The 13934-nt window shown below is 45.7% G+C and overlaps 1 protein-coding gene across 1 annotated transcript in view; it reads left to right on the forward strand.

Moving 5' to 3' along the window:
- LOC120915178 (transmembrane protease serine 13-like) overlaps positions 1 to 13934 on the forward strand; it is an 89863-nt gene that overhangs the window by 61539 nt on the left and 14390 nt on the right. The window contains exon 8 of the mRNA XM_040325462.1: positions 12774 to 12948. Coding sequence (XP_040181396.1) covers positions 12774 to 12948 — 175 coding nt within the window. The remainder of the gene's footprint in view (positions 1 to 12773; positions 12949 to 13934) is intronic.

Consider the following 13934-nt stretch of genomic DNA (forward strand, 5'->3'; position numbering starts at 1 on the left):
TTTAGATATAGAACATGTTCTATTTTTCTCCGTCGGAATTCCGATGTGAGTTGGCCAGGTAAAAGCCCGATCGTGTGTACGCAGCATAAGTTTAGTCTAAATCTTTTTTAGTGTCTTTTCATTTGAAGAACAGTAGCAGGACATTGCATCAAGCCAGACTATTACGGAATAAAAGAACTTTCAACTGAGTTGAGGAAAGGAATATTTAGTAAGTCTGGCTTTTCACATTCTCTGTACAAGGAGCATGGGGATTGATTTACTAAAACTGGAGAGTGCAAAATCTGGTGCAGCTCTAGATAGAAACCAATCAGTTTGCAGGTTGTTTTGTCAAAGCTTAATTGAACAAGCTGAAGTTAGAAGCTGATTGGCTACCATGCACAGCTACATCAGGTTTTGCACTCTCCCTTTTTAGGAAATCAACCCCAAGGGCTGGAGCTTTTGTTGGACTTGTAAAAGCAGAATTTCACTCAACAATTAAACTTTAGTTCTATGCCTTTTACCTGGTGATCCTGTCAGTAACACGCTAGCAGTCCTAGAGGTACAACGATCACTCACTGTACTGTATCCATAGAGAAGCAGTGTTGTCAGTCTAGAACAGGAAGTGTTAGGAGCCGGACTACAGAACACCCCTTCTCTTCTTTATAACATCGAGCGGAGATGTTTTCTATTTCACAGATCTGAACTATTGGGGGCTAATAAGCAGAAAATTTGCCTTCTGCAACTATTTTTCTATCATTTCCAATGACTTTCCCCAAACTGTAATCTTAAGGCCCCTTTCACACGGGCGATTTAATCAGTTTTGCCTGTTAATTTTTCAGGTGATCCTGATCGAAAGATCTATGCATTCCTATGGACAGACAGGAGTAAACAGATTTGTATCTGGTTACACCTGCCTAGCTCCGGGTCAGATCCGGGCCAGAAATGGATGGGAATCAGTCCTTTTTATGTTTAGGTGGATCAGATTGGAGAGTAGTCGGGTGTAAACGGACAGCGAGGTCCCTTTACTCCAAGCCGCCCATAAGAGCAGAGTGGGCTCTGTCCGTGTATGATCTGCAGAAACTAAACAGACACAGAAGTTTCATCCGCCAGCTCTGCTTCAATCAGCAGGGGATCCGTGAGCTGATCTCCTGCTGATCAGGACAGAATCCACCCCATGTGAAAAGGGGCCTTTAGTCACAGGTCCCTCCCAATGGTCCTTCTAGACCAGATTTTCTCAGGCTTTTTACAACAGAAGAACCCTTTCAATAATATTCAGGTAAATCACTGCTAAAAATGATTTTATATAAATGTTCTCCTTAAAAAAACAGCTAACATGATCAATGATGCCAGTGGTTACAGTGGCTAAATAACAAGAGATGAAAAGTTTAATTGGTCCCATACTGTTGGCTCTGCCAAGTGGCATTGCTGTCAGAACTATCAGATGGGAGTTTAGTCCACCACTGCTCAAGAAACCCCAAGCAAACTCTGGAGGAACCCTAGTGTTCCACAAAACCCTGGTTGAGAAAAGCTGCCATTAATTGTATGTCAATGGAAAAGTACCCCTTTACATTGGTGGTCATTGTAGGTGGAAGGCAAACCTGTCATTGCTTAAGGAACCACTAGCAACCTCTGGAGGAAACCAACTGTTCCAGGAAACTCTGGTTGTAAAAGCCTGTTCAAGACCTTGCTACATGTCAAAGTGTGTGACAAACACTGAAGACAATCATGTAACTACATGCAAGAGTAATAGCATGGAGTGCTGTGGCTACTAAATTGTAATGACATGATGGCACCTCTATGAACAAGTGAAATAAACAGCCTAATCCACCATGGATATGATGATGGCAGCAATCAGCACCGTAAGAGGTGAAGAACACCAATGCAAAAATGTTGACAACTATGCTGCTAATATCTGCTCTCCTATCACAAAGCTAGTCGTACAATTTTGTTGGCAATTTTGCAGCTTTCTATTAGCTTTTAGCTGAGAAGTGGGTCTGCACAGTCTCCTGACCAATCATATACAGCAGTGGTCATCAACCTTGTCCTGCAGGGCCCACTAACAGGCCAGGTTTGCAAGATAACTGAAATACATCACAGCTGATATCATTTGCTCCTCAGTGATTGCAGTATTCTAGACTGCATCTCCCCAAGGTAATACATAAAACCTGGCCTGTTAGTGGGCCCTGCAGGACAGGGTTGATGACCACTGATATACAGTATCTAGACAATTATTATTTTTTGGATAGCGTAAGGGAGCGTTATAACCCTTGTCAGTTTTATTAGTTGCCATTTGTGTCCCATTAAGGAGAGTTCTTTTCACTTCCCATAGCCAAAACAGGAAGGGAGAGGAAATCCCTGCAAATTTAAAGAATCCCTTGAAGCCACCAGTCCACCAGAACTAGTCCCCCCATTTGAAGATTTCCACGTTATTACTTTTCAGGGGACAACCTAAAATTTGGGTATTTCTTTTACGTTCACTTTCAATGATAATGGTAATCAGGTCAATTCTCCCTAACAGGGGCAGATACAGAAAGAAAAACCTAATAACCTAATAGGTGTTCCAATCCATCACCACTCTGTCCAAAACTAAAATAAAAGTTTTGTCTTTATTTATATGTTAACATTTGGCACCTTTCAGGGGGAGGGGGGTGCAGATACCTGTCTAAGACAGGTATTTGCACCTCTTCTGGGTTCTGACTTGCGTGGGAGTCCAGCCCCTTCACGTCATCCCCCCCCCTCTGTCTTCTGGGAAACACTGTTCCCAGGAGAGAGCAGGGACCAGTGATGGCGCGCCGCAATACTCGCGCATGCGCAGTAGGGAATCGGGCAGTGAAGCCGCAAGGCTTCACTTCCTGATTCCCTCACCGAGGATGGCGGCGGAAGCAGCTGAGGACCGAGCGATTGCTCAGCCTCATCTGCTGACATCGCGGGCGCGCTGGACAGGTAAGTGTCCATTTTTAAAAAGTCAGCAGCTGCAGTATTTGTAGCTGCTGGCTTTTAAAAAAAAAAAAATCGGGTGGACCTCCGCTTTAACTTAGAAATACCCAGAGTGGGTGGATGCTGATCTCCACACAGGCAGAGAGAATCCACTGCCATCCTCGCCTCAATTCCAGCCTAACTCGGCAGCTACTACGCCACCTACCTCACATAGCTGACTGTGGCCGGTCCGGCGTGTTTGGAGGCACATCCACCGAGAATCCCGGGTTACAGCTGTGAAGTGACCCGCTCCACGCCGCCGCCATCTTGCGGCCTGTGCCTCCTCCCGCCAGCCGGGACATCTCCGGAGGTATCCACCTGCCCGCTCTGCTGGGGGGTAACCCCCTAATCTCCGACCGGGGATCGCGGAGCTCCGCGGCGCCATCTTGCGGCCTACTGTCCGGATTCCTGCAGCCATCAGGATACTGTGAGTAACGGGCCTAGGTCTTTCCCCGACCGACTGACTTCCTGGGCTGTCACCATCTAGCAGCCTGCTCTGGGGACACGATTGCAGCATAGGAGGGGGACACCAGGCCTAACGATCACTCGGCCGGCCTCCCCTCTCAGGAAAGACCACGACTTCGGCCTTCTCCTGGAGGTCGGCGGCCATCTTGCTGCTCCAACTACTCCTGGCCTTCTCAGGCATCCTACTACCCCTCAGCCCTGATCAGTGCCTGGTCGGTGCCACCTACCCATCTATCTAATCAATCATTACTTGCTGCCTGATCTTGCTGCAGAAACAATTGTATATAGACCACTGTCCCCTTTGACTGCCCGGGGGCACATTACCCCTTGAAATGGACATTGATCTGGGGGGCGCATGCGCGCGAGTGATGGAGATGCCTGCCTGATTCCTTAGCTCCGCGCCGTCGGGATCAACAAACCAGCCTAACGTAGCACAGAATCAGCGGGGACATTACTTACTCACCTCCGGGAGCTTGTGAGTACACGGGGCAGCCGGTGGTTATGCACCGCGCCGCGAAGAACAAACAACAGAAGCGGCAGCCCGGTAAGCTTTCCCCAGCCTCGGGTAGGGGCCGGAGCAAGATGGCGCCTGAGCCTCCGGAGCCTGATGAAGAAACCCGGCTCTCTGCTGCTGGTTCGGGATCCCCTGCTGACAGTCTCCATCTGTTTCCCATGGATGGGGAGAGCACTCTCCCTGCAGACTCGGAGACTTTGCTGGCCAAATTCCGCAGCATTGTGAGGGATGAAATCACCACTGCCTCTCGTAAGCTCTCCTCAGACTTTGTGCGGGGCCTTAAAGAAATAGGCCATCGCACCAATCAGTTGGAGCAACGCATGGACTTGGCCACCACTGTGTTAGATGGCCATGAAGAGGAGGTGTGCAGGTTGTCAACTGAGCTGGAAACATTACGGGACAAGTTGGAAGACGTGGAAAATAGGGCCCGCAGAGACAATATGCACGTCCGTGGTATCCCCGAGGTCATTACCGACTTGCAGGGAACAGCTACTGCTTTCTTCCAAGAATTGGCTCCTGGCATACCGGCAGACAGGCTCGAATTCGCATTCACAGGTCCTTGGCCCCCAAGCCTTCTGAGGGGCCCCCGAGGGATGTGATTATCAAGTTCCATTACTATCGTACTAAGGAGAAGCTTTTGCAGTCTGCTAGGGAACGTCAGGACCTTTCATTCCAAGGTAATCCCCTCCAGCTGTTCGCTGACCTTTCGCGGGTCACAATTGCTAGGCGACGGGGCCTCAAGCCTTACCTTCAAATCCTTCAGTCCCATGGGATAAAATACCGATGGGGATTCCCGTTCAAGTTGTCTTTCTCTCACCTGGGTCGCCACTACCAAGCTACCTCCCCTGCCGATCTGAAGCGCCACTTCCTGGATCTTCAACTGGGCCTCCCTCCATCCCAGCATGATGCTCCGTCTTCATCTTCCAGGCCCGGACCCTCCGGACCACCCCGTCAGCTCTCCCGGGCTTCTCAGGGCTCTCAGTCTGGATCCTAGGCCCTGCGAGATTTGCAGGCCCAGCGTTTTCAGCAGTCCAACAATGGCTGAACTTGCTTGATTTTTTCCCATTTTGATTGCACCCAATCTTTTTTTTTTTTGTTTGTTTTTTTTCTTCAAGGCTACCCGATCCTGTGTTGCACCATCTGGACGTTGCTCTCTTGTTAGCTCCACACATGGATCGGGATGGCGGATTTTGGTTTGTGTCCCCCTGCTGTTACTTCGTCCTGTTTTGGCCGTGACTGCGTGGCTGGGGGGGGTTGCCCTGCTGACCGCCCCACTGGTGAGATGGTGGTCCGGGGCACTGACTGCCCTCCCTTTGTTGCCATGCGAGGCCTTGACCTGAGTGTGCCTCCCTGCCCCTCCTCCTCTGATGTCCCCCCATTTTGCCCAAACGGGTCGGGCTGTGAGTTTACTTTTATTTTAGTTTTTTATTATTTGTTCGTTTTAACTATTCCTGTGATTTTCTGGGGTGTTGCGGAGAGGGGAGGGGGTGCATTTGGGGTGGGGGACGCTCCCGCAGTTTGCCGGATTGGGTGTGTTTAGGGATACCGTGCCGCGGCCCTCCGCTCCAGCCTTGTGGGGCTGAGGGGTCGTGACTATGGTTGTGGTGCTTCGGTCCCTCTTGCTTCCGGGAGTTGACGGCCCTATGTTGGTCGTCTCTGGGGGCTCGGGGGACCTGCACGTCATATGTTTCAATCTGTTGACTGCCTATGGTAGTCGCCATTTTTGTCATTGTTTGAACCATGTTTTTTCTTTTTGATTTTGCCCTGTTTTTACTGATGTTTTAGTTTCTGTGCTAATGTTATTTAAGTTATATAAAAAAAAAAAAAATAGGCTGGTGGTCCCGACGGACCACTGTTCCCCTCATGTGTTGGCACCTGACTAGGACGGCTGTCTTAGTCGTGGTCCCACCCCATTGTGGGCTTCAGCGCCCACGTCATGATGCATCTATGTACCTAGTCTTTGCTCTACTCCGAGCTCTATTTTGCTCTCTTTTGTCTTCTGTTTTTTTCTCCCTTTCTTCTGCCTCTTTTTCTTTTCTTTTCTCCCCCTTTCTTCTTTGGTCCCCGGGGTGCGTGAACAGAGTATATTGTAGAGATATTCCCCTGATTCAATGACCCTTCGCTGGTTGTCCCTGAATGTCCAGGGCATGAACTCCCCTCAAAAAAGAGTCAAGGTTTTCAAATACCTTAAACAGCAAAACATTGATATAGCATGTTTACAGGAAACCCACTTCTCCACTTCTTCTTGTCCTAAGTATTTTGCTTCAAACTACTCCCAAGTTTATTTAGCTAATGGTCCTACTAAACAGAAAGGTGTTCGTATTGCCATACGCAATTCAGTTCCATTTATTTGCAGTAAACAGATCGCTGATCCGGATGGCAGATATCTCCTCTTGCAGGGTGCAGTTCAGGATAATGAGGTAACTATCATGACTTACTACGCCCCGAATGATAATCCGGGACCCTTTCTGACCCACGTCTGCTCACTGTTAAGGACCCATCAAAAGGGCACACTTCTGCTTGCTGGTGACTCCAATGTGTCGCTGAGCCCCTCGCTTGACAAGTATCCATCGGAACACAAATCCCCCTCTCCCGCTGCTAAAAAGTTCCTTCGGGCTTTGCGTACTCACGACTTGGTGGATCTCTGGCAGGAGTTTCATCCCCTTGGTAGGGACTATACCCACTATTCTCACCCTCATCACTCCCATTCCAGGATCGACCATATGTTTGTACTCTGGAAACATCTTCCTTTGGTCGACTCTGTTTCCATTTTAGCGGCCCCCTGGTCGGATCATGACCCTGTTTTGACAGTATGTCACTCTCTTCTCAACAAACCGCAATATGCCCCCTGGGTCATGAACGACTCTCGCCTGTCTTTTAAATAGATTCTTAATGATAGGCATGTGCATTTCGTTTAGTTTCGAATCGAAATTCGGACGAATTTTTCATTATTCGGACATTCGGATGCATACAAATTCCCGAATTGCAATATTAATGAATTTACCGAATCCGAACGTTTTCGATTCCGAAATTCGATCGGAATTCGATTTTTTTTTTTTTTCGAATTCCGATCGAATTTCGTCCGCGGGTTTTCGATTTGGAATTCGAAAAAAATTTTTTTTTTTTTTTTTTTTTTTGAATTCCGATCGAATTTCGTCCGCGGGTTTTCGATTTGGAATTCAAATTATTTTTTTTTTTTCGAATTCCGATCAAATTTCGAAATTATATTCGAAAAGAGATTATTTGTTGTCGAATCCGGTCGAAATACTTTAGAATTCGACCGGATTTTTCTAAATTCGGTCGAAAACAAACGAATTCCGAAAACGGTCGAAATATTTTCGAATTCGACCAGATTTTTCGAAATTCGGTCGAAAACGAACGAGTTCCGAAAACGAATTTAACACATGTAACGAACCTAACTTAACAAAATTAATTAAATAACGAATTAAAACGAAACGAAACAAAACAAAATTTTCCCTTTTGCACATGCCTACTTAATGATATCCACGAAGCTTCTAAGGACTATTTTAACCTCAATACGGGGACTGTCTCATCTCCTGTGACGTTGTGGGAAGCATATAAAGCGGTCCTTCGGGGTCATGTGATTCGCATAGCGTCACAGCGTAAGAGAGAGCGTACTCAAGCTCGTCGTGCTCTGGAGCAGTGTTTGGAGGTCTTGTCTACGGCCTTCAAGCAGACTCCCTCCCCGGCGAATCGCAGACTTTTAGATGCGGCCCGTACGGACTTAGATTTATGTTTAACTAATGAAGCCGAACGTACTTTGCGTTGGGCTCGCCAAAAGTGGTACGCCAAGGCGAATAAACCTAACGCGATGCTGGCTAATAGACTCCGAACCTTCGCCCCTAAATTTACTCCCATAAACCTGCGCACCCGCCACAACGTCCTCACGGGTAACCCACAACGGATATTGGATGAATTCCGCCACCGTCTTACAAAGCTCTATTCTCCCCCTACTCATTCATCTACTCAAGGTCTAGATACCTTTTTGTCTAACTTATCCTTGCCTTCTCTATCAGACACACACACGTCTTTGATGGACCAAGATATTCAGGTCCAGGAAGTTCTTCAATGTATTAAGGACTTGAAGGTCGGCAAGAGACCGGGCCCGGATGGCTTCACGGCCTTGTATTATCGGAAGTTAGCGGACGTCCTGGCCCCACATTTGGCGGCCATGTATAATTCCATAAAGAAGGGTCAGTCGTTCACGCCTGATCTGCTGACCGCTAACATTGTGATGATCCCGAAGCCGGATAGGGACCATTCCTCTTGGGCTAATTTTCGGCCAATCTCCTTAATTAATATCGATATGAAAATCTTGACTAAGATTTTGGCCAATCGATTGAATTCTTTTCTCCCACGCCTGATAAAGAAGGATCAGGTGGGCTTTGTCCCTTGTCGACAAGCGGGGGATGCGATTAGACGGCTTCTCCAAATTCAACATATTGTACATGCCAGGTCCCTGGAAACAATGTTTTTGTCCCTCGATGTCAATAAGGCCTTTGACACATTGTCGTGGCCTTATTTGACACAAGTCCTTAGCCATTATGGCTTTGGCACTTCTTTTTTGGGCTGGATTTCGGCTATCTATGACTCCCCTCAGGCCAAGGTTCGGTACTATGGATTTGAGTCATCCACCTTCCCCATTAGGAGGGGGACACGGCAGGGGTGCCCGCTTTCCCCGCTCCTGTTCGTCCTGGCTCTTGAGCCTTTGGCGGAGGCCATTCGATCCCATCCGGACGTGTCGGGGGTGGAGGTGGCGGGTACTTCACACAAATTGTCACTATTTGCAGATGACATTCTGTTGACCATCACCAAACCTAGAATTTCTCTCCCCAATTTGTTGTCCCTTTTGGATTCTTTTGCCTTGTTCTCAGGCTTAGCAGTTAATCAGGCAAAATCGAAGGCAATGTCTATCAACCTTTCCCCCTTGGAATTGGACTCCCTACGGTCGGCGTTCCCTTTTCAATGGTTGACCTCATTACCCTATTTGGGGATTAAGCTTACCTCGAAGTACTCCGAACTGTATCAGGCCAACTTTCCTTCTTTGTTTGGCAAATTGACAGCTATGCTCGCCTCTTGGTCCACCCTTCCGCTCTCTTGGTTCGGGAGGGTGGCGACGGTACGTATGACCTATCTTCCGAAACTGCTCTATTATTTTCGGGTTTTACCTGTCCAGGTACCCTCTCATATCCTTAGAATACACCAACGTAAACTTATGCAGAATTAATGGTGGCCTGTCGGTTCCTAATTTGCATGCTTACTATACTGCGGCGGGTATTGCTCCATTGTCTCGTCTCCATGAGAAACAGCAAATGCCATTGTGGGCTACTTTTGATTTGGTGGACTCCCACCCGACGCCTCTAGCCTCTCTTCCATGGCTCCCTCGAGCACATCGCCCGCCTTCTATAGGTCCTTGTCTGGCCCATTCCCTTTGGTTATGGGATCCGGTTAAATATTCTGCAGGTCTGATCTCCCCTCATCTTCCGTTACTTCACCTTCTTCATAGCCCCTTATTTCCACCAGGTAGGGATAATCCCTTACAGTTTGCATGGTGGACTGAACATGGCTTCGTAGATGTTCATTCTATGCTTTCTCCAACCAAGATTATTTATTTTTCACTCTTACGTTCCTCCCATGATATTCCCCTCAGGGAACACTATAGCTACTTACAACTCCGACATTTCCTTCAGCGCCTTCTCAGATCCCAACCTACCCCCTATATCATGACCCCCTTCGAAAGCTTATGTAGATCGCGCCCCCATTCCCCGGGTTTCATATCTCTGATTTATACAGCGATTACCAACTCTAAGAGACCGCCTTTGAGACCTTATCACCTCCAGTGGGAGGCTGAGCTTGGGAAGCAACTCGATCCGGAAGATTGGCAGGCTATGACCATGGCATTGTCTAAATGCTCTACGAATGTTCTCTTTCAGGAGAACGCTTATAAAGTGTTCTATAGGTGGTATTATACCCCGGCCAGGCTGGCGAGTTTCATACCTTCTTATTCTCCTTTGTGTTTCCGTGGATGCTCTCAGGAGGGTACAATGGCACATATCTGGTGGACCTGTCCCAGGGTATGCAGATTGTGGGTTAGAGTTTATGCGTTGCTCCGCAACCTCTTTAATACCAACTTGAAGAGGGACCCTTTTGAGGCCCTTTTATGGAAACCGATCATGGAGCTTCTCCGCCCTGAACGCCAGTTGGCGGCGCATGTTTTTACTGCAACTAAATTGATCATTGCAAGGGCCTGGAAGACCCCGGTTCTCAGCTTCGAAGCAGTTAAAAACTGCATTAATGATATTATGGTTAATGAGAAACTTACTGCTGTGTTAGCAGATACCCACGATAAATTTCTCCGGGTATGGCAACCCTGGGTGGCTTACAACCACCCTTCACGGTTTGACCCAGCACTACTTTCTCTTTGATGAGTCTCCGTTCCCCCCGCCCCGTGGACCCCCTTCCTTCTTTCTTTCTTCTATCTTCTTTTATTCTTTTTACTTTCTTCTTGCTGTTCTTTTCCATTTCTATTCCTCTTTCCCTTCATCGCTACTTGTTCATGCTACTTTTTTAGCTGGCTTTCTTTCTTTTCATCCTCCCTTTCTTTCTTTGTGGCTTGGGCCCTCAGGCTTGGTCCTGCTGGCCTTGGACACAGGATGCATTACTTATTTTACAAATTGGAATACTGATATCCTCTGCTATGTGCCTGCTTGAATTTTATTTATATATATATATATATATATATATATATATATATTTTTTTTTTATTATTTTTGTTATATCATTTATTTTTATATATATATATATATATATATATATATATATATATATATATATTTTTTGTAAGGTTGTGTATCGTATAACAACTGTGCTTTTAAGTTTTACATTTACCCCAGTGTGATAACCGGAATGTTACCTAAGCCAGCATTAGGTCACTCTAGCAGGCCACTTGAGTTGAGGACATTCTATTGCCGGCCTTCTGGATTCGCTTTCGGATCCCTAGGAGCTGGACTAATCTCAGGTTTACGGACTATCTTTTCTGATATATGATAAGCTTATGGTGTGTCCTCCACTGCTTTTTTTTCTTTTGTATTCTCTTTTTTTGATTGTTGATGTGTTTTTCAATAAAACTCTTTGTACAAGAAATACCCAGAGTGTCCTGGACACTGGGATTGCAATTGCATAATGTATAAAAAAGACAAAAGGGAAAAACCCAGCAACAAAATCCACAACAACCACTGAATTGGTCAAAAACGCATTACCTTCACTACCATAAATGTCATACAAATATAACCAAAAATACATTTTAAACATTTAAAAAAACATAAATTAGTTCATGTAAAAATATCAGAAAAAATCCAAAGATAATTCTGTTCCTAGCGCTCTATGGTGTGAACAATTTGGAGCAGTTTAGCAGCTATTATAAATGTGTAGAAAAATTATATATGTATCATTGAAAACAATAAAACATTAACAGCGCTGAATGAAACAACAATTCATCTGAACTGAGTGTTCATAATCTACAATAATCAATTGTCAGGAGTGTTAATCAGAACCCCATTCATATGACTCCCAAAAAGTCTGATAGGTAATGCAGCAAATATGTGAGGCAACTTTTAAACTTCACTTCACTGGTGGCAATACTGGACAGTGATACAATTCATCCCCCTCTGAAGACGTGAACCAATCACGAAACACGTCAGGGCGTGGCTACGCGATGTATCGTACACACGGGAGAGAGCTTCAACCCGGGACTCACCCAGCTGCTAGTCTGTTCGGAGGAACACCTATCTGAGTGAGCTGATGTCTCTCCATGTGATGTGCTTTTATTTCACCTATTTCTTGTAAGAATATGTGTTATGTGGGGCTGTGTATCTTGTAATAAAAGGGTTTTACACTATAGAGCTTCTCTGTTCACTTCCATGATCGCATGCACGCACCCACTGATTGAAACCAACACACACCAGGAGCAGAGTGGCTGATGATCTTTGGATAAAAGAAGCGTTCAATGCTATACTGAGCTGGGGCTTAGAGGAGAGTGGCTGATGACCTGTGGATAAGAGGAGCTTTCAACGCTTTAATGAGCTGGGGTCTGGTGAGTAGAATAACCTAAGGGGCACATAAGTGACGGAATTCTCTGCTTTCACTGGGGATGGATTGTAACACTGTCCAGTATTGCCACCAGTTGAAGCTCTCTCCTGTGTGTACGATACGTCGCGTAGCCACGCCCTGACGGGTTTCGTGATTGGTTCACGTCTTCAGAGGGGGATGGATTGTATCACTGTCCAGAATTGCCACCAGTGAAGTGAAGTTTAAAAGTTGCCACACATATTCGCTGCATTACCTATAAGACTTTTTGGGATAATCTCTCAGATGAGTCTTATGAATGGGGTTCTGATTAACACTCCTGACTATTGATTATTGTAGATTATGAACTCTCAGTTCAGATGAATTTTTGTTTCATTCAGCGCTGTTAATGTTTTATTGTTTTCAATGATGCATATATGATTTTTCTATAAATGAGTTCATGGTAAAAAGATAGCAGCCTCCCCAGTTAGAAAAATATACTTCTCTTTTTAATCATTTCTCAGTTTTAGCTCACCAACTGCTGTAGAAGTCATTTGAACATTTTAGCCACAATTTTCATTGGTAGATCAAAACTGGGAAACGAATGAAACTGGTGCTAGTATATTTGTTGTGGTTGAAATCAGATAAAAAATTCCAAAACTGCTGAAAAATGTGTATACCCAGCATCATTTTTAAAATATTGGTTGCTATGGTTTTATCTATAGTTGTGTTAATTATTTCCTTTGTCTTACAGATTGTGGGAAACAGATGGCTAGTAGTAGAATTATTGGGGGCACCTTGGCCAGTCCTGGAGAATGGCTCTGGCAAGTCAGTTTACAAGTTCCTAATGCAAAACGTTATGTTCATGTTTGTGGAGGAACCCTTATCAACAGCAACTATGTTTTAACAGCATCCCACTGTTTCGGCATGTGAGTATAATGGGTGTATTTGTGTGTGCCCAGATAGGATTTACAAAGCTCTATGGTCAAATTTAGGGGGTATTTTGGAGCATATTTTGTTGTTAGAATGCATTTTCCTTTTTAAGTTGAAAATCACCCTAGATGTACTCAACGAACACTGCCGTATGCCATGTACATTGATAAATGTATAGCGCCATCTTTGGATTTTGTCCTCACTTCAGTTTTCAACCAATTCACCTTTGAAACCGCCAGCTAGTATCACTGACACAATGCAACTCGCAGGGACTATGACATCACATGCCCACCTTCACCTTTGTGAGCGCAATGACAACCTGACCATGAGCTCAAATACAGAACGCAGTAAAAGAAAGGTAGGGTGACAGATCTATATATAGAATGTGTGGGTTGTGTTCTCACTTTGCAATAGGATTTTCACTTGGTTGGTGAATTTTAGGAAAAATGTACTTTGTGTGGAAGCGAGGCTTATTTTGTACATTGCTTTTGGTCGTATCTCTGAGTTGTGCCGTCGTATCTATGCGCCTGATTCATAGAATCAGTTACGCATAGATTTCTATTAGATCCGACCGGCGTAAGTCTCTTACGCCGTCGGATCTTAACTGCATATTTACGCTGGCCGCTAGGGGCGTGTACGCTGATTTCCGCCTAGAATATGTAAATCAGCTAGATACGTGAATTCACGAACGTACGCCCGGCCGACGCAGTACAGTTACGCCGTTTACGTTAGGCTTTTTAAAGTTACCCCTGCTATATGAGGCGTATATACGGCGTACCAATGTTAAGTATGGCCGTCGTTCCCACAACGAAATTTGAAAAATTCACGTTGTTTGCGTAAGTCATCCGTGAATGGGGCTGGAGATCATTTACGTTCACGTCGAAACCAATACGTCCTTGCGGCGTACTTTGGAGCAATGCACACTGGGAAATTCCACGGACGGCGCATTCAAAAACGCATGAAAAACGACAATCACGTCGGG

Source organism: Rana temporaria, chromosome 10 (assembly GCF_905171775.1).
Source record: "Rana temporaria chromosome 10, aRanTem1.1, whole genome shotgun sequence".
Taxonomy (NCBI): domain Eukaryota; kingdom Metazoa; phylum Chordata; class Amphibia; order Anura; family Ranidae; genus Rana; species Rana temporaria.